Source organism: Callithrix jacchus, chromosome 2 (assembly GCF_049354715.1).
Source record: "Callithrix jacchus isolate 240 chromosome 2, calJac240_pri, whole genome shotgun sequence".
Taxonomy (NCBI): domain Eukaryota; kingdom Metazoa; phylum Chordata; class Mammalia; order Primates; family Cebidae; genus Callithrix; species Callithrix jacchus.
In genome coordinates this window covers 84,609,338-84,635,429 of record NC_133503.1, presented here as the reverse complement: position 1 = coordinate 84,635,429, position 26,092 = coordinate 84,609,338, and the positions used below count along the sequence as shown (strand labels likewise).

The following is a 26,092-nucleotide window of genomic DNA, read 5'->3' as shown; positions in this document are numbered from 1 at the left end:
GGTAAGGATGGTTTATTTCCTATGCCCTTCTACCTTTAGAACCTAACCACCCTTTAACTAACGTTATCCTTCTCACTTAAAAGAAATCCTTGTACTAAGAAGGAAGACTCAGAAAAAGATTCAGAAATCCCCTTTTCTAGTTTCTCTATAGAGTCGCTGGTGGACCTATACACATTGCAGATATTATTGTTTCAATGTACCTTAAACTCTTTCATAGCCAAGCACCATCCTATTTTTGTTGAGTCTCTCTTCACAACCATCTCTAGGACTAGAGCACTCACCCTTTTTGGGGAAGAGCCACCTTTCACAGACACATATTTGTACTACTTCAGCAGAGTTAAAGGGACATGACAAAGAATCAAGGCGAAAAAACAGCAGACACAGTTCTCACCCCTAAGCCACATGAATTCCTCTTGCATACGAGCCTCAGTGTGCAAGGCTCAAATTGTGCCTTATTACATGTCACGAGCACTCGGCTTTGCTAGTGATGAACCCCCAACCATGGGCATTGATGACGTGAATATGAAGGGTCAATACAAGTAGTAGAAACCTCAAATCTCTCCAGAAGTCAAGCTAACAACAAAGGTAAGTGATGCAGGTTGAAGCGCTTCTATTTATATCCATGCACATTGGTGGGAAGCAGGACTTACTGCCTAGATGGGGCTACTTGCTCCCATCAGCTACTGCTAGAAGATTTTGAACCCGATTTTCTATTGTCTTTTTGATTTTTTTTTGTGAGACAGAGTATCTTGCTCTGTTGCCCCAGCTTGTGTGCAGTGGCACAATTTCTGCTCATTGCAACCTCTGCCTCCCAGGCTGAAGTGATTCTCCTACCTCAACCTCCCAAGGAGCTGGAATTACAGGTGCCAACCACCATGCCAGGCTAATTATTGTGTTTTTAGTAGAGACAGAGTTTCACCATGTTGGCCAGGATGGTCTTGAACTCCTGACCTTGGGTGATCTGCCTACCTTAGCCTCCCAAAGTGCTGGGATTACAGGTGTGAGCCACCACACCTGGCCCAGATTTTCTGTTGTATTAAAAGAGGTCATCTGAATTTGAATGTAAAATATCTGATTTTTAAAACCTATCCCACAAGAAAATATGTTTTTGAAAAGCTTGATTTGCCCAAAAGGCCAACCAGTTTGTAGCCTCTTCTGTTACCTAATTCCTCAATGTCTTATCAAACGTATTTTGCACCAGAAGTTGGTTCCTATGAATTTAAATTTCTACCTAACAACCATCCTCCTGGGTAAGCAAGGTATACTAGATTTTTGCAAGAAAACCTTGCTACTGCCACACAAGCTTTAACAATTTTCTCGCACGCGTGGAAGCATCTTACTTTTGAACACTCCATTCTTTATGTATTAGGATAAAACAGCAACCTGAAATCACAGCTGGGTTCTGAAACCCATTTATATTTCAAGACTGTTCTCTAGCTTGTTCCCCCTTCTCCCCCAAACACAGTACTTTTAAATAACAACAAAAGGAGGCTTACAGCAGGAGACTTGCTGCGGTATTGGTTAGCATGCTGCTGGAGCAAATCCAGTGCTTTAGATTCAGTGGTTGTTTTCGTGTTGATGCTAGGGCTGGTATTGACTTTCTCTGTCTCTTCTCTCCCTGACATCTTCCCATAAACAGGATAATGAAATCCTGGAGAGAGATAGGCCCCTGCAGATAAACAACAAATGCCACATCAAGTTAAGGACTGTATCTTTAAAAAAAAAAATCATGTGGGTTACATGAATTTGGGATAAGAGTCAAAGAGATCTTAAAATAGGGAGTTCCATTAAGAATGGGCTACATCATCATTAAACTGTATCTAGCTTCTCCAATTTTCTTCTACCAGTTAATTCATCCTGATGAAGGGAGGTTATAAACAGAATTGAGCTTACAGCCATTTCATACATTTACGTGTCCGCTTAAGTGAAAGGAACAGTAGCTATAATGATTATGACAGTAAGTGCTTAGAATATTTTCATAGGCTATAAAGTATCTGTCAGTCTAACAGCTATAGCAGACCATCAGAGACTATGGAAACTATAGCTGAAGATTCTTGACATTTCATTAAAAGAAATCTTATATTAAATCAATTTCATCTTCAGGACTTTAAACAGCGTAACAACAAGCAAAACAAATGTCACTCTTGAAGCTTCTAATTTATCTTGAGTTTTTAACAGCTAATATTTGAACATCGCCTCTTCCCTCCAATATAGTCAGAACCGACAACACGTACCAGGGTAACTGTGCATTAGGACTGGAGAAACAGCTCGGTATGCAGGATGGCTTGGGTCGTACATCTGTGGGTAAGGATAGGCATGCAAGTACTGTATGTATGACTGATGCTGACTCATGGGTGAGGAGACAGCCACTCTTGTTCCCCGAGAGTCCTTCCAGTTCACAGGAGTCTTTCGATCATCGTTTTTCAGCTTGCTCTCCTCCATTGATTGAGAATCAGGACGCTTAGCCTCTTTGGGCTCCTCTTTAATGCTCGTTAATGATACAGGAAGGCTAGGCACACCACTCTCTTTATTAGGGGTTTTCCTGGGACTATCCTCTTTTAACTTCTTCTCTCTCTCAAGTTCTTCTGACTTTTGCTGATCCAGATATTTGGGCTGGTATACGTAATGATGCCACGTTCTTGAATCTGGATCCTGATTTTTTTTTTTTTAAAGAAAAAAACATTAGATTTGTTTAAAAATTTCAATTTTAAAGAAAACTTGTTAATGATCATGACAGCACTATTACTCTCAATTTTAATGCTAAGTTGACATTTATTTATGTGCTAGACACCGTGCTAATTGCTTTGCCTCCTTCTCTTACAAGGTAATAATGTCCCAGGTAAGCAGTGTTACTACTGATCCCTTGTACAGAAGACAAAACCGAAGCGTTTGAAGTTCAAGCAACATCAAGGTCATGTTGCTACCCAGTCGCAGAGCTGGGCTTCAAACTCAGGTCTGCTGAAATTCAGAGCTGGGCCCTTATTGTAATTTCTCAACATTAAATAGCATCCTCAGACATATTCAATTCCACCTTCATTTGCCTTTTAATATCTCGCACAGGTCAAAAGAGTGTTAAAAACTCTAACTCAAGCTAATAATAGTAAATTTAAGTAATTGCTATAGCTATTAACATCACTTACGAGGAAAAACTCTTGGTTTCCTAATACATTTTCCTCATCTACTGCAGCTGAGGCTTAATATATTGGCTCACTTCTCATTATGTGCTATCATCTTAATCAAAACAAAATTTCAAATTAATAGCACACATTATGGCTTCTCTACTGGAAAACAAAGCCATCTATAAAGCCCCCAAATTGTATCATTCTTATGCAGACCTGTGAAGTGACAGCCTGATTTACGCCTCTGGAAGTGGGGTAACTGAGAATCCTAAACCTTTGTGATGCCCATCCCATTCATGATATACACCCACTGGGGGGATTCAGGTTCTCAGAGAATATGCAAAGTTAGGTGTAAGTGAATATGTGTGTGTGGGTGGTGGTGGTGCGGGGGGTGGTAGTGGTACTTGCTCTAATGCACCAGGGATTATCTAAGCATGGCAGTTAGGGCCAGAGTGGGGGTGTATAGTGCTTGGCAATACGAGGATTGATGCTGACGGGGTTGCAGTGGGTAAGGATGTGTGAACCATGATAGAAGGTGCTAGCACATTTGTGGTTTCATGGTGACCAATTTTCAGGTGTTCTCAAGCTGACTGACCCCGGGGGGCTCTGGGAGAGCTGCTGAGTACCGCCACCCAAACCTCCTCGCCCTCCTCACAAATGTTCAGCACTAAAGCTCTGGGTTTTTGGGTACTTAACACAGAGTGTAAAGCTGAAACCTAGGCATCTCTGACACCCTGAAAAAGAAATTTGGGCCCCAAATTCTATTAAAAACACGAATAAGGCCAGGCACGGTTGGCTCACACCTGTAATCCCATCACTTTGGGAGGCTGAGGAGGGCTGATCATGAAGTCAGGAGTTCAAGACTAGCCTGACCAACATGGTGGAACCCCATCTCTACTAAAACTACAAAAATGAGCCGGGCGTGGTGGTGTGCGCCTATAATCCCAGCTACTCAGGAGGCTGAGGCAGGAGAATTGGTTGAACCCAAGAGGTGGAAGTTGCAGTGAGTTGAGATCACCCCACTACATTCTAGCCTGGGCAACAAGAGCAAGACCTGGTCTTAAAAACAAAAACTAAAACTAAATGGGGTATGTGAATGTAGGAACCCAGTTTTTACCAGTCTTTATTATCTTCCAAGAAGATGCGAACAGAAATTTGAAAATGGAAAATAAATGTTTTAGAGATGAGACTCAGAATCTCAGAGTGGGAATTCAGCAGCCCCATCATGGAATGCCCTCGCCTTGGTCTAAGTCAGAAATTAAGAGACCTCATCAGAGTCACAGAGCGAGTTAGTGGCATAGAACACAATCTGCAAAGCACATGTCCACAGTTCCTTTTACTATATAACATGACAAGAAAATAGTGATAATGTACATTTGAGAGCTACACAGTAACTCCCGAGAATCTTAAGATATTTTCAAGAGAAGAGGAAAAAACTCTTAATGTGGGTTTCCTTCCTGTGTCAGAGGTCTAACCAGATCAAGCCCAGACATGTATAATACAAGTCTCAGACTGCTCTCTCCCTGTTGGGGCCACGCTCCACAATCTTACTTGTTTAAATCTCGAGGTTGGGTCTACACCTGTCTGCTTCATAGAGTCCATGACAGACTTCATTTCTACAGCCTCCTTAATAAGCTGGTGGTTTTCCATCTGCTTAGCTTTGAAGCTGTCGGCCTGAAGCTGCTGCTGGTGATTGGAGAGAAGCTGCGATTTACCTGTCTCCTCAGTTTTATTAGGCACTGATGGCCCTAGTTTAGAATGGTTTTTGTTAGGCTCCGGAGTAGAGGGAGCTTTTGAGATTGTGGCCGATGGCATGTTTTTCTGTTTAGTTTCCTCCTTGCCCAGCTCTTTCAAGGGGAGCTCACTTTTCCTTTCACAGTCTCCTCTCCCAGTCTGGGCCATTTTCTGCTCTGCCAACCTCTGGTCTTCATAGTACTTCTCATATTGCTGTCTATAGGCTGGGCTGGTAGCCATCAGAGACTTCTGGTCCATATAGAGCCCATAGGCATACTGGCCATAATAAAGTGACTGAGCCAGGGCAGGATGTCTTTGTGTGATCACTGACTGGTGCTGAGGCTGTAAAGATGCAGAACTGTGATCCACTTTCTTAGAATCTAACTGCTCTGCCTTGTCTTTCTTTTCGGCCTCTTCCTCAGACTCCTTCTTGATCTTTATTCCCTGTGTGCTCCCACTACTTCCAGCTGCAGGGATGCCAACCTGCCCAGGGTGCATGTAACTTGGAGAATAATAAGGATCATAGCCATGGTAATAGGGAGAATGGGACTCTTTCAGTTGAGATGATTGTGCTGTGGTTGAAGAATGCCCTTTCACTACACCGTCCTTACTAGAAACAATATCTGATGGGGAACCGGCCTTTGATCTCATGCCCTCGGACCTGCTGTCAGAACCACCATCATCAGCAGCATCGGATATGTCCGAATAGGCCGGGCTGCTTGTCTTGGCGGCTGAACTCTCGGCCCCATTCTGGGTCAACACATGCAGAGGTGCCATTGGTGCCTGCCCGTTCACCAAAGTGCTGCACTCCATCCTCGAGGCGCTCCCGATGGAAGGGCTGGGAGCGTTGTCGGTAAAAGTGTAAACCTTATCGGCTTCGGCTTTAATACTGGCCATGCGGCTCTCCTGAGACTCTGACAGTCCATTTGCCAGCCCTTCATTCTTGTTGAGATGATCCTTTAAAAAATGGCCAGGTAGATCTTTGCTGGCACCCTTGGAGTCCTCTAGTTTCCCCAGCTTGGCGTCCATTTTTGGGCTTCCTGTCTCTTTCCCTTCTTTGTCCTTCAGCTTTCGCTTCTCCTTTTTCTTTTTGTCTTTGAGTGACACTAGAGCTGGGTTCACGGTGATGGGCTCTCCCATAATCGTGGGCTTTGGTTGAATGGGTTTTAATGGAGGACTCTTTGGTGTAGCCTGAACAACAGTCGTTGTGAGGGAGGGCAGTCCGGGTATTGTCCCCGTGGTGGTGGTTGTAAAGGTTGCAGTGGGTATAGCGATTAGCTGCGGGGGAGTGGGGGCTGGGGCAGGGGCAATGGGCCGGGCGCTCTTCAGTTTAGAGAGGTTTTTGTCCATTTTGCAGTTGTTAGCTTTCTTGCCCTTTTCTTTATCTCCTAAATTTTTCTTGTCAATTAATCCCTCTGCTTCCAGTTTAGGCATCTCAGCAGCCAAACTGCCGTCTGCGGCCGAGCAACTGTCTAACGTGGCCGTCATGTTGGAGATGACTGGAAGGTTGTTCAGCTCGTTGTTAAGGCCCTTCTTTTTGCCAGAATTCTTCCCAGTTTTAGCACCAATAATGGAACCTGGGCCATTGCTCATCAGCTCTCTCTTTCCCTTTGGGGTCCCAGGCGGGTTTCCGGCCCCAGGGGATGCCGGTGCCTTCACCTGGTCATAAGCAGATATGCTTGTGCTTGGCTCGCTGCATTCCAGTGCCACATTACTCAACGCTTCCTCGCAGTCCGAGATCTTGTCCTCGCTGTCAGGCTCGAACTCCAGCTTGTTTTCCGGGTCTAAGTGTGCATGAGCCTGGTGGTACCTCAGGCCATTAATGTGCTTGTACTTTTTGTTGCAGTTTGGGTGGGGACAGTCGATTAATACCGGAGAAGAGCAGCCTTGGTCCAAAAAAGTAGTCTCTGGTTTCCCTTGAGGGGTAGTGGGGGTGCTTCTGGAATTTGTGCGGACACGCTTCCCAGGCTTAGTGTCCTCAGAGCTGGAGTTCAGGTCCAGCTCCATTGGAGGCTTGTTTTTCCTTTTGTTGGTGGAGGAAGGGCTGGCTTTGATGTCCTCAGCGGCACAATTTGGGGGTGTCCTTCGACCGCTGGCATTGAGGCTGCCCCGCCTCCCTTTCCCATTGGCCCCCCCTCTGTTCTTGTTCTGCAGCCCTCTGGACTCCGTGAAGCTGGCCTCGGAGCCCGGGGCGGCAGCAGCAGACCTCGCTCTCTTCCCTCTGCCCCGGCCCCCTCTCATCTCCAGGTCACTTGTCGGTGACTCACAAAACCTATGGAAGCAAGCAACAGATGTGAAAATGAGCATCCCCGAAAGAGCCAGGTGAAATCGCAAAGTACACAACGCAGCAGAGGAGTCAGCACTCCAGTAGCTTAAGGGCTGGGCCCAGTCAAGGAGAAGACTGACAATTTCCAACACTTGCAAAGGGCAGGCTACCAAGGGCTTATATTTTTTCTCACAAAAACCAAAGAAAAATAGCTCAAGTAGCTAGCTTCCAATCCAGTTCAAATTCCCATTTTGAAAAAAAAAAAAAATGAAAACAAAGGCAGGAGAGAAGGGGTAGGGAGTACAGATCTTCTGATAGAAAAGAAATCTAGTATCTGCATTTTACTGCATTCAATCTTACTGCTCATTTCTCCTTTGCCTGGTTTCAATTACAGGCACACTTTTTTATGTGTTATGAATCCCTCTCTATAGTTTCTCTGCAAAGACAGGATGCAGGAAGGAGGGAAATAAAAGGCCCTGCTCCTACCTGGGAGGGGCCCAGTCATGCTTGGTGCAGTCCAGTAGGGTTCCCACATATGTTTTGTTCCTCCAGGTGACATTGACCACTAGAACACCTGCAGAAGGCAGAGGATGAAAAAGGATCATAGTTACCACTGATTACTCTTATTTCCAGTTCACTTACTCTCCCCTTCTTTCTTCCTTTCTCTTTCTTTTCTTTTTTTTCCAGCAAAGTTCTATTCTCATTTGCTTTCAAAAGCTGCGGTTTGCATTCTTCCTCTTTCTGGTTTCAGTGACCTCAAGTTAAAACCCACAGGAAATAATGTGTGTTGTGCATTTGTGCGCGTGCGCATGTGGTACAAAAGGGTGAAACTGTGTGAGTGTAATCAAGATACTGCTGACAGAAGGAAATGGTTTTTGCCATGTCCTGCTGTAAAACAGCAACATTCACCTCTTAATTTTTCTATTATTACACATAATTGCTTTCGTTTGGCAAAGAGCCAACATAAACTAGCGCCAGTTACCAGAGCTTAAACCAGAGTGCGACTGAAAGGAATCGGTTGGTTTTGTTTCCAATTCAACAATATAAAATGATGGTGATTTTTATTAAGAAAAAACATTATGCAGGTGCATAAAAAATAGGCATAGAGGGGAGAGTGGGGACTTACCAGATAACAGACAATCAACTGTGATTTCTCTTTCTTAATCCTCCCCTCTTCGGTTTTGTGAGAAAATAATCAGCCTCAGTACCGTATCTGTTTCAGTGTTTGGTCTTGTTTCATATTAAGGACTCCTAAAATAGTCCTCTTAAGAAAATAAATGTGCACAATAGATTTGCTCTTGGGGTTATCTTTGGAATCAACTTTGGTAAGCATTTGCCTCAGAGGATTAGAAAAGAAATCTCAAAACTAACACACTTGTTTCCTGCAAGCCATTCTGCTTTTTCCAACTGCTTTGCAGACAGACAATTTAATTTAGCACTGCATCTGTGAATTACTAAACTTAAGTGCGCTTGGTATACCAAATGTCACAGAGAAACAAGATATAATATCCTCTTTATTTCTGAGAGGACAAATGCCAAATTAAAAAAAAAAAAAAAAACTTCTTTAAAGCATTTTTAATAGAATCTTGATTTTGAGACATACATAAATACTAGAGGAAAGAAAATATTTAACTAAGTCTTTGTTTTCTGCACCTACCCCTACTCTTTCTTGGAAGCACCAGAAGACATTAGCCAAAGTCTATTTCTAGCTGGTTTGCTCACTTGCATTACCACTGCCATTCTGAATTTTACAGAAAACCTGTAATGGGCTCCTTGACGGTAAGGGAAACCTCACAAGGTAAGACTCATTTCCTTGGGAACCTTTTAACGGCAGGTAAAATATTTGAGTGGTTGGGACTCAAGTAATAGAGAAGGATTCCTTCCAAAGTCTCAAAAGGAGATTTTAAAATTGTTTCCCATATGGTCTATGTTGCTATTACTTAGGCAACAGATGAATTATTTACTCAGTGTTAATTCAGTCTATTGTAGCAATAGGCTAGCAGGGGAAAGGCTAGGAGGGAGCAAAGCAAGCATTTCCTCAAATCACAGCTGATTCCAATGTAATTCCCTCAGGACATATTTTAAAAACCACTGAGTATAAAATTTCATATTGCGATGCGAATCAATGGTAATTAGGCATTTGGTCAAAATTTGCAAAAGACAGAACAATTGGAGGAAAGGATTCTTTATGAGCCCATCCCTTCAGGAAAGGGGAGGGGGTGGGAGAGGAGGAGAAGGGGAAGACTGAGCTGGTTTTCTCATCATCTGCTCTCTGGGGCACTGTGTGTGGTGTCAAAGACCTTTGCAGCTGCTTAAAATTCTTTAGCATGTCAGCTATATTTACAGTGCAGGAATATATCTGTATTGCCAGAAGGTTACTGCATTTTAGCTTTAGATGAAATAGGCTGAATCACTGCGTTCCAGAGTCCCTGATGTAGCACAAATGTATAATTAAAATTGCTTGAAAGGAAACATGAAAGAAACAACAAACCCTCCATTCTTGCAGTAATAAAATTAAAAACAGGAAAAGTCTGCACAGACACTTAACATTTGTCTGCAGTGAAAGGCTTTTGTTATTGCTTTTCCCCTAAGGGTTTCGCGTTTCTATCGAACGCTGGCCGCGGATTGGCCGGCGCCCGCTGCGAGCACTCGCGTCTGATTGGCTGGGCCGAGGCGGCCGCCCGGAGCACGGAGGCAGCGTCCGGGGAGAGGCGAGCGTGGTGGAGGCAAAGGGACGTGGCCCCAAGGCGCGGTGGCCGTTCGGGGCGAGAGGGCTGCCCGCGCTGCTGGGCTCCGCGGTGAGCGCGGACACGTGCTCATTCACACTAACGAGCCCGGCGGTACAGTGAAAGCTGCGGTCTGCCTGACCATGCCGCGCTCCCCCAACCAGCTCCACAAAGCACGCCAGCCCACACAGAACTCTCAGAACGCAATTCATGGTCTCAAAACAGGGTCAAGGAAAACCTGGAGCCAGAAAAAAGGAAGGGACCCAGGGCAGGCAATTAATCACTGGTTATCTGGGGCCACAGGTTGAAGCTGTCACAAAGGCAAATCTGCAGTCGCAACTTCCTCACTGTAAAATTATTCACAGCTCCTGCTGCTCTTTCTAGAAGCCACACAAGCAGACCTCTTATCGAAGTACAAGTGATGCCGTTGTTACTTGCACTCGGAAGGAATAAAGTCCTGGAAAGAAAAGTCCGTTTTTAACTTCAAAGGGCCTAAATAAGTCACCCTTATTTTTCCAGAAGGACTCCGTATTTAAAATGCTCCAAACAAATGCCTTACTCCCAAGGAGATTTTGAACAGTCTCCATCAAGTATGCTAATGAAATATGTGTGCTTGTGTCTATCTTTCTTTATATGTATGAGCTACTTCACAATGCCACAGAGTATTTAAATCTGCCTACAATTCATATGTGAATATATACAGGCACATGTTTACGCAGCCAAATCTGCCACTCTATGTTGGAATGAAGGCTTAAGGAATGTTTCTCATATAAACTACACAGTGTATTGTTGCTTTGTAAGAAGCTGTGTTTAGACAACACCCCATTGTGAAGGGCCAAGTATAAAGGTGGTGTTTTAGTTCTAAGACATGTAAATGATTTATCATTTTGCCAAAATCTTGAACATTTTGTAACCCACAGTCATATAAAGCAGACTATACTTAGTGAAGGCATAAACGCCCATGATGAAAATTCGTTCTTTAAAAGTGCAAATTTGAATTTTATAAATCTGGGCATAAAGTTCTATTTCTCACATATACATTGGAAATAAGTGTACATTTAGTCCAGAAAGATTAAATAGTTTCTTTTCATGAGCATTTATTCGAACATCTAGCCTGTGAGCTAGGTGTTGAGGTCACTCAATACAACTACTTTTCATCTGTACATTCAAGCGCTCTACCAGGTTTGTTATTCTTCCCTTTCCACCCATAGACTGGGCCTGGCCATTCTCAGGAGCTAATGCACTGTAACAAATATTTTATACTTGAAAAATATCTGAGGCTTATTACTAATAAAGTAAGAATACAGCTGAAAAGTACAATGGATGGTGTGAGAATGTGCTGACCACATGCAGGTTCCTTCTTTGTATTGTTAAGACTTTGTCTAAGATGCTGCCCGCAAAGGCCTATTATCTACAGAACATTTAATAAGAACAAGGTCTTTATTATATAACCTGAGCCTCTTACTTCCTCAAGCCAAAAAAGCCTGAGACCTCATAATGATTTCAGTCGGTGTTGTTAGGTCCTTAGTAAAGGGTTTCCTGGAAGATGTCAAGCCCAACAAACACTTACTGTGTGTGTCTATGGGGTACACATTAGGTAACTAATTGGTGCTATAGAATCAACCATGTTTTACTTGGGACTCCATCTAAACTCCGTAGTTCAAGTGTCTGTAAGCTTAGAACAGAACAGATACAGGCATACACTGTAATGCAGAAGGGGAAGTATAATTTTGTCTATTACCTGCATTTTTAGAGTAGGCCCTTTATGCTGTCACATCAGACTAGACCCTAGATTTCATGTTCATAGTGCCCCCACCTAGACCCATGATCCTAACCCTGCCCCCATCTGACTGGATGAGTGATGGGCACTGGGAGCAAAGGCAGCCAGCCCAACAGGGACTTAACATTGGGAATCTGAATGAGGAGTATATAAGTCCCGGAAAATTGGCAATAGAAGTAGATGCCTAAAGGTACTAAGAGGGGTAGAGAACCATGATGGGCCAAAGTTCCAAGGATGCAATAGCTATGAAACCAAGAAGCCAACTGCACTGCTGGTGCAACACTCTCAGGACGTGTGTGTGAGTGTGTGTGTGTCCCTTTTCCCTCCAGCTTCATCACTGATAAAAGATTTCACCAGGCCAGGCTCATGCTTGTAATCCCACCACTTTGGGAGGCCAAGGTGAGCAGATCACTTGAGGCCACGAGTTCGAGACCAGCCTGGCCAACGTGGTGAAAGCCCATCTCTACTAAACATATAAAAATTAGCCAGGCATGGTGGTGTGTGCCTGTAATCCCAGCTATCCAGAAGACTGAGGCAGGACGATTGCTTGAGCCTGGGAGGCAGAGGTTGCAGTGAGCCAAGATGGAGCCACTGCACTACAGCCTGGGCAACAAGATCAAAACTCCATTTCAAAAAAAAAAAGATTTCACAGCACTCACCCAGGATTGCCTAGTTATTTTTCAGACATCTTGTTAAAAAGTTTTTCCTTGTGTTAAACTAAATTTGTCTTTGAATACCTTGGTCCTGGCTGTACCTCCTGATACCCTGCAGATGCAGTCCACCCATCATCCACTCAACAGTCTTTCATCCAGGCAGGACAATGACATGCTGGCATTCTCCTTACCTCCTGCTCACTTTCTCTTTTTTTTCTAATGAGGTGGGCTCTCAGTATCTTGCCCAGGCTGGTCTTGAACTCCTGGCTTCAAGCGATCCTCCCACCTCAGCCTCCCAAAGTGCTGGGATTACAGGTGTGATCTACCACATCCAGCCTCTCTTTGTCTCCTTTACTCTCCAGCCTAGACAAGTTTCTTCAACTATTTTTCATGTCACACTTAATTCCCCTAAAAGAAGACTTGAAGATGCCTTAGTCCAAATCCCTAGGAAAAGTTCCTAATGAATTAGAAGCACATGGAGACAAATGCAAAGGTTCTCACTTCCGTGAATCCTTGCCCTAGACACCCACATACCATGCACACCACCAAAAGACGGCCTTTGTCTCCTGGGTCCCCACAGCACTGCATACAGCATTCTTGGCTTGATGAAAGCTGACAAGCCATGTTTCCCTTCCCTTTCTGAACCCACAGCTAGACTCCTTCTCAGCCTCCCTATCACTCTGATGCGGCCATGTGACTGAGTCCCATGGAAAGAAAATGAGTGAACTGATCAATCTGGGCCACTTCCAGGCCTGGCGCATAATATCCACTCGTCCCTTTCTGTCTGGCTGCAATGGAAATGGCTATTGTCATCTTGAAGGCCTCAGGATGAAGGTGGCAGAGTCTCCCTCATCTGGGACCCTGAATGACAAGGAGAACCACCCAGCTCTGAACACTGTTGAAGCTATTTGTCCGACCATAATACATGGCCCCCATTGCTCGTATACACAGTATACCCATCTCTTCCAACTGGATGACACTTCTTAAAAATAGGAGCATGCCTGCACCCACAACCCCCGGCAGCACAGTGCCTATTTAACAGTGAGAATTCATTAAACACCTAGGAACTAACTACACTGACAAGAGAGTCTAGACCGAATTCTACTCAGTGACTTCCTTTTATTACTACCATACTTTTTCAATAAGCATAATCTCCCACTAGCTTTATAGATGATAGACATTCTCTGTGGAGAGGCTTTGCTCCCAAGATGTTGTAAATGTGGTTTATGAATCATTATTTCTGGTATTTGTGAAGCTGCTTCCTCAAGAACGAGGCAAATGCCTGATTTCCCAGTGGATCGACATAACTCTGTTTGTATTAGAGTTTAAAGACTGTTTCAGAGTCTTTAAAGTGCCTCTTCCCTGGGACAGAAGTCTTTGCCAAGCATCGCAAATGCTGGATTTGGAATCAGACAGAAGTTGTTTTGAACTCTCTCCGACTACCACATCTGGATGGACTTGATGTGCACCCAGGCAGAAAACAGAAACCTCATTCGAATAATGCCAAATGGTAACCCACTCATGCCATAATCCTTAATATAAAAGTTTACACATTTCTTTCCTTTGATATATATTTTTTCTAGTGAAACCTTAGTGACAAAATGTCACAATATGCTGATTTCATGAGGACAGAATAAAATGCATATATTTCAGATATCACATTACCCTCTACTTTTACACAATGAGGCTATTGTACGCAGCATGATTTATCACCATCTCTTTGTTCAGGACTCCCTCCCCCCATCAGTTTGTTGTCATCACTCTGTGATATTCAATACTGGTACTTTTTAAAAGCTGAATCTTGTATAGTACAAGCTTCGCTGTTCCAGCCTTGGAGCTTATAGCCTTCAGACAGATCCTTCTTCAAATACAATTATTTGGGAAAATTTAAAATGTACAACTAAGGTTGCTCATAAAATACCTGCCAGCCAAAATTCAGAGGGACTTTCCTATTACCTGTGCCAAGTATATATGAAGCAGCAGGACAGGAAAAGTAAGTGTTGTCACATGACCGTAAAATGCAGTATGTTTTTTTAAAGAGCCCTACTGCTGGGCTGAATGTTTGAAGAGTCACTTTAACCACATCCTGTAATCAAACCATCTGGAACACAGTGCTGCGATTAGTCACCCTGAACATAGGGCTTTATCTGAACAAATAGTGTATGGCAATGGGGCTTGGGAGATAGGGCAGTATTAACAAAAGAAAGTGAATGAAACACTTTATGCCCTAGTGTGCCGCCACCCCAGTCATAAACCCCAGAGACACACTGCTCTGGTGTTAATGTACTACTTTATGAAAGCACAGTGAGCTTAAAGATTAAAGGACTGAAGGGCTAAAAATTGCTGGTTTAGATAGATCTTCTCTGTCAGCGGCAGGACTACGCTGGCATCACTCTATCTGTGTTAATTATAACCTCTCAGATGACAGTTGAGCATTCCTATTAGGGTTTGGTGTTATTTTCAGGGCATTAGGAACAGGGTTTGTTTATGGGAGGGTAGCTATGATTCTTGATTTGCCAGAGGTTAATCTGAACACTGAGACCCTTTTTTTGATTCATCTAAACCCGATCCATAAATAACAACAACAACAAAATGAAACCTTAAGCAATACCAAAAAGCAATGGAAAAATTCTGTTCTAGTCTGCATTTTAAAACATGATAGCTTTTCTTACTTGACTGTACTCATCTCTTTCAAAAGCATGTTTGATCATGGTATACAATCTATGGAGATAATTTCACACACACACACACACACACACACACCTGAAAGAATTTCCCCCCAAATACACAGAAGCCCTAAACACACACACACACACACACACACACACGCCCTACACAGCTAAAGAAACCTTGTTTCCCCATGGGCCTTATGGTTTAATACACAAAAGAACACAGAGCCACTTCCATCACTGTCACCTCCCCTGCAGCCTTTGTTCTGAGGCCTGATGAGCTGTATTGATTTGGGAAAATCATTGAGCTTCTTGGAAAACTAGACTCTCGCTTATTCACTGCCATCTATTTCTTTCCCATGAAGACAGGTGGTCAATATCCAGTTGACTGGTCAGCTAAAAGAAGCTCTAGCTGCTTTTCTTTCTCTGGCTTCCCTAGTAACATTATCCTTTCCCACTTCTAGAAAATACAATGGCCTGTTAAAGAGTCTTGTGAGTAAGAAGAGAGAGCAGAAATGAGACTTTTATAAGGCGCCATCGGTAACACTAACATGCTGTCCCATACATTCACATGGAAGGCTGCACTGCACATATAGATGGTGACAATATTTTCACAGACCAAGTTTAAGCACCAATGAAAACTTACAGGGCCTAAGATATAACATGAAAAAAATGCTAAATCAAAATAGATCATTCAAGATCAATTAGCGTTTACTGTGGAAAGACATGCTTTTTCTTTTAAGTAATCAAAACATGTTCTACCAAGCAAGAGTCCTAGTTATAAAATGTCACAGGTATAATACCTACAAACATTTTAGCTAACAAAGAGCATCATTAAAAAAAAAATCACATGGAGATCTTTAGAAAGTAATTTTTAATCAGGAATTCTGATCAGTAACAAAAATATTTGCTTTTAAGTTAGGCAAACATATATATCCTAAAGCAACATTGCCCTTGATGACTTGAGGCCAGCTTTAAAATAAAATTAAATAAAAAAATAAAAAAAGTAAAATAAAATAAATGTACTGCACCATTCACACCATAATATGTACCCCTTATTCCTCTAGCAGTTTCTGCTAAGGTGCCTGGAGTCCCTACTTTGGGGGTAGGCAGGCAGAACAGGTGTGAGGTGATAGTGTTGGGGGAGGAGGGAAGAGGACAAGCCCCCTGAACTTGCTTCAGCAAGGAAAGCAAATCAGGCATTTAACTGGGCTGCACCAAAAGCCACCCCTGCACCCCAAAAGGGATGGTCTTCAGGCTATGGTCCATCAAGGCTCAGTCAATACACAGCAGGACGCAAGGGATAAAGAAGGACAGGAGGATGGAATCAAATACAAAAATACAGTCTTCTGAACAGACATTTGGAGCAATTCAAACGTATAAACTGAGTATGTACATGTACAGAGTGTGTGTGTCTGTATATATTTGTACCAAGGGGTTTTATTTCTTATCCTTGATTAAACTTCCTAGTAAGTAAGTAGCTTAGTGCCACCACACTAAGCAACAGCACCACTCTGATTTTCAGTGCCAAATTCTAAACTTCATTTTCTCTTGCTCCTTGTCAGGCACCACTGGTTAGTCTAAAATCTGATGAACTGAGATGATGATTTCTAGTGTGGGGCAGATTTCTCACATCCTCTCCTTTTTTAAAGCCAAATCTCCTCATTAGAGTAGCAGATAATTTCTCATTGTCTTCCTCCTCCCTCTCTTCTCAGGAAGACAAAGGTGCAATGCCCACTGTAACAGAATTGACTCCCCTCCCCCAATCCAGTCTCGGGATCTTGTATCGTTAGCTTGTTAGGACATATTTTTCTTCCCTTAAATAAAGGTGTTAATAAGTTTGGGAAAGGTATTCTGTAATTATTGAACTAGGCCTACTCTGAGCCATAATAATGACACAGTTTTTATGGTATTACCTCCTAATGTTCATTCCTTTCCTAAGAGGGTTATTTTGGGAGACAGCTATTACAAGTGGCCCTGGGCACAGAGCACAGGGCCAGAGTCTCCCAAAATGAGAGGGAAACAGCTTTCACTTACTCCCACTGGCAGACTCAGCATGTCACTGAAGATAAGCAACTGAAAGAATGCAGCCTTTCAAATCATTGGTCTCAGCACTTAATATTAATTACAGGATTTTTTTTTTTTTTTTTTTTAGTTAACAACTCACATAACAAGTTAACAAGCTCTCCATGAAGCCATTACTTTGACTAGAAAAAACAGGTAAAGGGAACAGCGAAACCAGACAAAAATAAGTCATCCTTCACGCCAAACCTCCTCCATGCCACTCACCAAAAAACAGAATACTCTAGGACTAAAAGGGGGAAAATGGGTGAGAAGACTTTAATAGCTATCTGCCACTTCCCTATTTTCTGTATCTGGCAGTATATTCTGTTTCTTGTCCAATTCTTCCCCAGTAGCAGGAGCAAAGGAAAGAGGAACAGGCAGGAAGGTAAAGTCATTACCAAGATGAATGAAACTGAAAGATGCAAAGGAAATCAAATGTAAGAATGAAAAATCTCATGCCTTGTGGGGAGCAGTAGGCAAGGAAACGGGAATAGGAGCTATCATCTTCCCAACACCTCTCATCACCTAGTGTTACTCCCAAACCCACCACCTCTTGTAGATCAGTAGGTCATGGGTGATTAGCAGAGTTTCAGGTTTAAATGCTATCGAATCACTTGTCAAAATAGGTGTAATACAACCGTAGATTATAGGACTATGTCTTAAAGTAATTTCTTACCATCCCCAGTCCTTGAGCTATGAGGAGACAGTGGGAACCAATTGACAATTATGCTCCACATCAAAAAGCCGCCACTGATCCACGTGTCTCACTGGGACTAAGAGCAGGCTTCCTATAAATTATGATGCTTTATTTAAAGTCAGAGCGCTTATTTGCTTTTGTGCCAGCTCTGGGCCCTTTTCATCTCTAGCTATACCGGGCCCAGGAGAGCATACATTCCTACCGCTCTGTTGGCCACCAGCTGTGTCCTCTGTAAATCATAAAACCTCTGAACAAGCTATTCTTTACAAAGGCCAACAACATTTACTGGAGATGATCACTCTGCTATTATTCCACTCACTGAAATTTAAAATAGCAATTTACAACGGCAGCCGAAAACAGAAGAACTGCCTCTCTTACCTCTGTGTGTGTGTGTGAGTGTGTGTATGTGTGTGTGTGTGTGTGTGTTAGTGACAGAGAGAGAGAGAGAGAGAGAATGGGAGGGATCTGCATGTATATGGCACACAAAGGGGTATATTTTGTGTGTCACCAAAAAGCCACCATCTTTGCAAATCTAGAAAGGAAACAAGGAATATGAATGTCAGAGAAACTAGACTCAGTTTCACCTTTGGCAATAGGGTGAATGAGGCTTAAGTTGTTGGTAAACCTCCCTGTTCTTCCCGGAGGTGGCCATACCCAGCAGGCACTGCGGGAAGTAGTTCACACACTCTGATAGAGAAGCCACAGAATGTGGCTCAGGTTCAGAATGCAATAGGGAACGCTGACAGGATGAACTCTAATCAAGCTTAGTCTGCAGTTATTTTTGAGAACTAGGAAGGATGAAAGAATAAACAAACAGTCGTCATCAAATGGAGCACCCTAAGCACCCGAAAACCCTCTCTCTGGAGACAGAGGTAGACCTACCTTTATACAGCCAGCTCTGTGGCTGCTTCATCTTGAGCTGACCTCAACCTACCTGAGCCTCAGTTTCCTCATCTATAAAATGGGGATAATATGAATAGTAAATAAGATGTGATTTATGTAAAGCATTTAACATGAGAACTGGCATAAAGAAGCCACTCAGGATAGGTCCTATGGCTTCTTCTGCTTTTAAACTCTCCTGTAACTCACCCAGGTCAAAGGCTGGAGAATGGAGGGAGATGCCAAAATCCTATGAATTCCACATTCAGAAATGCAGCCTGCAGCAAGCCCTCCCGCATTCCTTCCAGGTGAAGCAAACTCAGTTATTCTCATCTACACTAATTATCCCCCACTGCTGGTGACCCCGCTTACTCTAAATGGGACCTATCTTTTAGAATCTTAAGGGCTGCAAATTCCAACCTTAGGGGCTTCTTTTATTATTTCTATACCCACCACCAATTTCAAACGATATAAAATTTATCTTTCCTAACCCATCCGTTGTTTAAGCAAACATTTCCTCTGACTACTCAATAGTAAAGTCAACTGAGAAATGCAGTTCTAAACCACTGAAGCCTCATTTCTGGACTATTCAGGATAAGGAAACCTCTTTTCATGTTTTCAGGAACAGCTAACTGAATGCCTGACATTTGTCTAAATTGGAAAAGGCAAAATTAAAGCTCCCCAGTACCGTGACAACAGAAATTAGACTCTGCAGCAAGGCTCTGGGGATGCAGATGGACGGAGCAGGTTAAACGTGAACTCATCTTCCCAGTTCCCATCTGGACCCACCAGTTTTCTTGACAGCATTCAGAGCTGCCTTCTCACCCTCCCCCATTCCACATTCCAAAGTTCTTATCTTTCAGGGAAGAAGAAAAAAAAAAAAAAAAAAAGCCCAACAGAGTTACAAGTATTTCAATAACGTGCTTAGAGACCAGCTCTTTTCTGTAAACAAGCCTAATGAAGTGTGACTAATAGTGCTCTCCTCCAGCACAGCGAAGGTAAAAGGGCCTTTGTTAGCACTTACTGGAGCAAAGTCGTCATTTTGCTGGAGCAGAACAAAACTTAGCTGGTTATTGATTGACCAGCCGGCCCGGTGTCACTGCTTTACTATTTCTATATACTCTGTGTGTAAATACGTGTGTTTACACAGACTCGGAGATGGTCTATACACACACAGTCACACACAGCCAGCTAACCTTTCTCTGCAAACAGGATGAAGTGTTCCAGGCATCGAAATGAAATCTAATTCCTCTCCGATATTTGTATCACTTCTAGATCTTGATATCACTTAACATTTCTCTCCATGTTGTCAGTACCATGAACCTCAATTTCAGGGCCTGTAAACCGACGCTCCCCATGGACACTTAATAGTTTCCGAAGTCACTCTGATTTAACCTGACCTGGTTACTGCATTCTAGAGGTGATTTTGTTTTTTCATAAATTCAGAATTGCTGCTGTTTCCTTTCCCCATTTCACCAATCGATTCCAAAACTCCTGAAATTTGGCTCCAAATGTTAACTGCTAAATAAATATTTCATGACTTCAATTATCTTCTTCAATTAACATCTGTCTTAAGTGTTATTAATATACGCAGCAGAGATGTTAGCAGGAAGAGCTGAAGTTGGCTCTGACTTCTTTCTTGGACGACTGAGGAATTCAAGTCAAAACCTGCTTTCCTTGCGAATCTGAGCACAAATTTCCGTATAAAAATTATTGACTGCACTTTGGCCTCGTCTGAAACATTAGCCCCACAGGCTGATAAGTTCTGACCCCAGGTGGCACATCAGCCCTCTCAGAAGAGGCAGGAACATTAGTGCTTCGCACTGGGGACTAAGGCGTGTGAGCCAATCAATCACGCTCTCTGACAGCTTTTACTGCCTCTGTGCATTAGGCCCAAGTCAACCTCCAAGACTCCTATTGTTGGCATTATTCTCTTATTCTCTGGTCTGATGAAGTTAGGGTTAAGTCCAAGGCTTTAGCAAGAGAAAGGCTATTGTTAGTAACTCAGTCTTTATTGACTCTGACCTGCAGGGCAGCTGACTTCAAGTCTTCTCCAGAAAGTAATGCACTGTTAATTGCTGCTCATCATCAGGGTGTGTTTTATACACCGCTCTTCACTGAAAGAAAACCTGACCAAATATTTCAGCATCCTCCCATGCCTTGTAATTTTCTCAACAGTTACAGTTACAGACACAGACTGACTCTCTCCCCCCCTCTCTCTCTCCCCCCTGGACAAAAATCTGGTTTGTACTCGCCACAGTCCCTGAACTGGTAAATCTAATACCACCGCAAACAGAATGTCTGGCTGGACAATGCTAACACTTGAGGGCTGGCATCTGGAACAATAAATAAATTTTTTCATGACAAATATCTGCGGGGATTAGTATATTAGGGCAGGAAAATGGCTGATAGAAGAATGAGGTAGAAACCTATAATTTCCTTCTGATGTCCTTTGCTTAAAATAACTAAAGATCTTTTTCAGTGGAAACTGGTAGCTCTATTTGTGAGCAGCCAACAACAGACTGGATAGCCTCAGGGTGAAGAGTACAACATTCCACTCAGGCTTCCTTTGAAGAATTCAGCACTCTAAAGGGGTGGCAGAATTATTGGTCCAAAGGCTTTCCGGTTTTCTTTGAAAGAGAAAACAGGCAACCCATTATCTCTTCTTACCCAAACAGGCCTCTCAGGGGAGACAGGAGGGACAGGCAAGTGGTGTGGCTGAGTGGGGTGGCTGCAGAAGGTACACACCAGAGCATCCAGGTCTGTCACTCACTGTACCAGGGACACAGACCTGACCAACCACACAGCATGCACCAAGCCCACCCCCCGCCCCAAACATTGCTGTTCAAAGTGGCAAACAACAGGGTAGACTGTGAATGCTGCAAGGAGAAAAACACATGTTGACATTTTGGAAATCAAATTTCTTGGGCTCAAGGAAAATGCACAAAAAACAAATGGCGAGGTTTGATACACAGCTTTTGATTGAGAAATTTTTGGCCACAAAAGACTTTGCCATTTAGCCAAAGTATTATGCTATTAATACTTTTTTTAGTACATCTCAGCATATGAATTAGTGCACACTTTCCCAAACCAGTGAGCAGAAAACCATTTTAAATTTTGCTCCACTTGTGTGCTGGATAATATACTGACTCCAAGATATGTGAAAGTAATACTAAATTTGATAAGCTTTCCAAAGAGGCGCTGGTTAGGACAACGATGCTTTCTGTCTTGAAAAAGGCTCCTGGTGCAGCCGATCACATTTTCAGTGGTGCCATTCAGTACAACTTAATTTAAATATTAGAGAGAATCAGATCAAGAAAAACTAAGATTTGCAATTAACCTTTTCCCTTTAAATTGTAGTCCTGTATCTGTAGCTTAAATTTTTAATAAATCCTTAATGTTTAACCACCAAGAATGCAACATCATAGCACATTAAGCTCATAAATACAACGGGCTACCGGGGCCAAAAAATATTTTGTGAAGTATTCAAAACAAAATGGAGTAATAGCTTGTTCTTATATAAATAAACTTTTTTGAGTAGACCTGCTTCTTATAGCCTAGAAATAAGGTAGGAAACAGTTCTGAGATAAACAACTAAAATATTCAAGTAGCTGCTGTATAAAGACTACACACTTTAAGTCTTGAGTTAATGAAGACGGAAACTGCAGGGGGTCAAAATTGAAATCGCTAAAAATTGTAAGCCTATGAACAAACTGAACTCACGATTTGCTCACTGACTCTTCACAGAGTTGAATTTGGGGCTTCCTCTGAAGCTTCAAAGAAGGCTATTCAAAACTAATAAAGTAAGCATTATTTTAACACACTGGGCAGTTAACATTTCTGTTACTGTCCCCAGGGGATAAAGACAGAAAATAAATATTAGGAACACTGATTGAGTGCTTTGCTATGTGTAGGTTATGAGAATAGGTGTTTTTATACAGCTTATCTCATGCATTCCTCAGAGCCTGTGTGTCTGCTCCTTTTATTATTATTATTTGACTGATGAGCAAATTAACTCTTGGAAAGCTTAACTGGCTGACGCGCCCTGGATCAGAAAGTCAGAGATTTGGAGCACAGGCAGTCTGACTTCTGATACCATACTCCTAAATGCACTGTATACACTTACATCAACTTATTTATAAATAACAGTTTCATGAAGGAACTGTGCACGGTGGATGGGGACCCACAAGGCTAAGGTCATCTCAATGACGATGACAGCGGTGTGCTGCAGGTGGCAAGCATCTCTTCTCAATACCATGTTCAGTGACATCACACTGGAAACTTGAAACTGACCACAGTGGTGATATAATCACCATAGAAAACAGCAAATGTTACAAATCAGGGCTCTCCCCCTGCAACTCCCACCCCAGAGCCAGTTGTAAACACTGGGGCACACCAGTCGTTATAAATTTAATTTGCTGAACTGCCATCTTTCAATCACATGAAATATTAAAATGAATAAAAGTACAACAGAGCCAAAAGAGCTCCTATATTATAATTATGCTCCCCAGTCAAATATAAAACTAAAAACTGGAAGGCTGAAAATTGTTCGCTCTCCTCAGTGAAGGAACCCATCTCAGTTGCTTCTTCCATTTTTAAAATAATCTGATAATGGAATAGCTGTAAACAATTTGGTTTTCTGCCCCTTCTTTCTTTTTTTTTTGAGACGGAGTCTCGCTCTTGTTGCCCAGGCTGGAGTGCAACAGCGCAATCTCAGCTCACCGCGACTTCCGCCTCCCGAGTTCAAATAATTCTCCTGCCTCCGCCTCCGGAGTAGCTGGGATTACAGGTGCCCACCACCACACCCGGCTAATTTTTTGTATTTTTAGTAGAGATAGGGTCTCACCACGTTGTTCAGCTAGTCTCGAACTCCTGACCTTAGGCGATCCACCCACCTCGGCCTCCCAAAGTGCTGGGATTACAGGAATGAGCCACCGCGCCTGACCTTTCTTCATTAGAAATTTTTGTGGAATAAGTAATCTCACAAGTTACAGATATCAGTAACCTTCCTCTGAGATCTCAGCAGCCATCTTCTTTGTTGAACTATTACAAAAGCAATTGATGAGGTACATTTGTTGCTCACCTGACTTAGAAGCTCTAAACACAGCCCATAACCCGCCCAGCCACGGCAGATCCAGACTGTTGGCCTCTCCCACTACTCTTTGCAGTTTAATGAACAGTCATATCCAACAAATCTCCTCCCAATAGCCTGCCAGTGGTTATTCTCCCAGACTCTGGGCCCCAAAGAGAGATTTGTCATTGCTTAAATAAATTTTACAGATGTAATAGATAAAGGCAATAAAGAAAACAGAGCTTTTATAAAACAAAGTTGACAGAGCAGAAAGCTATCTCTCCATAATGGGCACGTACCTTTGTGCGTACTAGGTTGCCTGTGTGTACCAAAGGGAAATAGACAATGAAGGTTAGGAGGCATGAAATGACAGCCTTCTTTGCCTTTCAGGGAATGTAAATTTTATTCACTGAACATAAATCTTAAAGCCATAGTTTTCAATCTGCATGTGTGATCACCAGAAATTGATTTCAAAGAGATATAAAATTATTTAATGTGTTGCTTGGCAATGCAAATCCCAGGCTACATATTCAAGATTGTCAATAGTGGAAAATTCAGATGATGTTTCCTGCTGTGGTCCTTGTTGGTACAGATTATTTTCATCTGCCTTTTGGTGAGAACACCACTACTGGAAGCGGACACATGCCATCTGTGTCCTCAAGTGGCCAATAGGCACTTCCCTTGTCCTAGCTGACATACAAAAGATAATTTTCTTTCCCAGTGTGCTTCTGGGTAGCTCATGCTCTCCAAACAATACAAATAGAATAGTTTATTTTCAAATGTCAGTTATTTAGGCTACTGGAGATCATGTACCTGGCTCCTAATACAAGGGAAACAAACGGAAAGAAAAAAACTTCAATTTTCTTGCCTTCATAATACAACAAAGGCACATTCCCCCCAGCCCCAGAAGATTGGTAACTCAATTTGACTAGTTTTATCAAAACTCAAATGACCAAAATACAAACTGTGTGTGTGTGTGTGTTTTAATCTGTTTGACAATTTGTGGCCTTTAATGCTTAATCCTGGTTAATTAAATTAGCCTAATTTTATGTAGAGACATATTTTAAAATAGAAACTTGGTAAATATGTAGAAATCCCAGTATCCAAGCATATATTCTATAAAATAGAACACAAAATAATAAAAAAAAATTGTTACTGTCACTCTAAACACACATGGCCACAATATCAACAGTGTACGTACCTGGAAATCAGCCTATGAATAAATATGGTCAGTATAGATGCAGAAGGTATCCTCTGGAGCAGCCGATTACAGAGATGTAAATTTTCATCTATTTAATATAAATTAGCAATTCAATTCAATGCAAAAATGAACTGCCCGATCCCTGAGTACATGAAGTATTTAAGATCAACTCTTCAAGATAACATCTACTTAGACTACATTCACAATGCCAGTCGTTACATAAAAGAAATGAAAGAAACTTACTGGCATGTGTTTGGAAGTTAGGATGGCAGGAGGAATGGAGGGGGGCAATAAATATCTTTTACAAAGCATATAACCATAAAGCACTGATCCCAACTACATGTGTTCCTACAGTTTAATTCCATCTGACCCCAGAGGAAAGCTGCTTCTGCCAATCAGTGAAACTGGGCTCCTGGGGACAGAGAGTTCATTCTGCGCAGGTCCTGCACTGCCTTCATCCCTCAACACAGCTTCCTCCCACCCCCATCGTCACACTGCTGTTGGAAGAAAACGAGTGGCAACATCAACACCGTTGCTGAGAAACTGTAAGAAGATCTTCTATGTTGAAATTCCAAATTATAGACAGCATGCTGGCACGCTAATGACAGACACCCCTGTCTCTGCCTAGAACAAATATTACAACACTGGGAATTGTACTTTTGTTTGTTTAAGTTAACAAGTGCATATAGTGCTGACTATGTTAGGCACTATTCAAAATGTCTCACAAATACTAACTCTTTAAATCCTCCTAACCACCCAAGAGGAGGTGCTGTATTACAGGATCTCCATTGCACAACCAAAGTACAAAGAAAGCAGTAAAACCCTGCCCAACATCACTTAGGCAGTGATCTGTGGAACTGGGAAATGGAACCCAGGGCGTACGGCTCCAGATTGTGACAATTACCCAATATTCCCATGTAGAAGACACTGGTGCAAAGAGAGTGAACAGAAGACTCCTGGCCCTCAACTCAAGGGATTTGCCCCTTGCTCTCGTTGGTCAGGGTGCTAAATATACATGACAAGGTGCTTGAATCACACAATAAGCTTCATCGTATCACATCTAGAACTCATAAAATAAACACCAAAAACAAGCAACAGAGCCCAGGCATGGTGGCTCATGCCTGTAATAACAGCACTTTGGGAGGCCGAGGCAGGAGGATTCACTTGAGTTCAGGGGTTTGAGACCAGCCTGAGCAACCTACGAAGACCCATAGCCAGACGTAGTGGCAAGCA

At 42.6% G+C, this 26,092-nt stretch overlaps 1 protein-coding gene across 9 annotated transcripts in view; it reads right to left on the bottom strand.

Moving 5' to 3' along the window:
* Positions 1-26,092, bottom strand: part of ZNF608 (zinc finger protein 608) — a 115,859-nt gene that overhangs the window by 7,536 nt on the left and 82,231 nt on the right. For all 9 annotated transcript variants that reach the window (XM_078365814.1, XM_078365816.1, XM_078365818.1 and 6 more), the window contains 4 exons: positions 7,606-7,693; positions 4,671-7,125; positions 2,235-2,652; positions 1,497-1,669 (listed from right to left, as the gene is read on the bottom strand). In XM_078365814.1, coding sequence (XP_078221940.1) covers positions 1,497-1,669; positions 2,235-2,652; positions 4,671-7,125; positions 7,606-7,693 — 3,134 coding nt within the window. The remainder of the gene's footprint in view (positions 1-1,496; positions 1,670-2,234; positions 2,653-4,670; positions 7,126-7,605; positions 7,694-26,092) is intronic.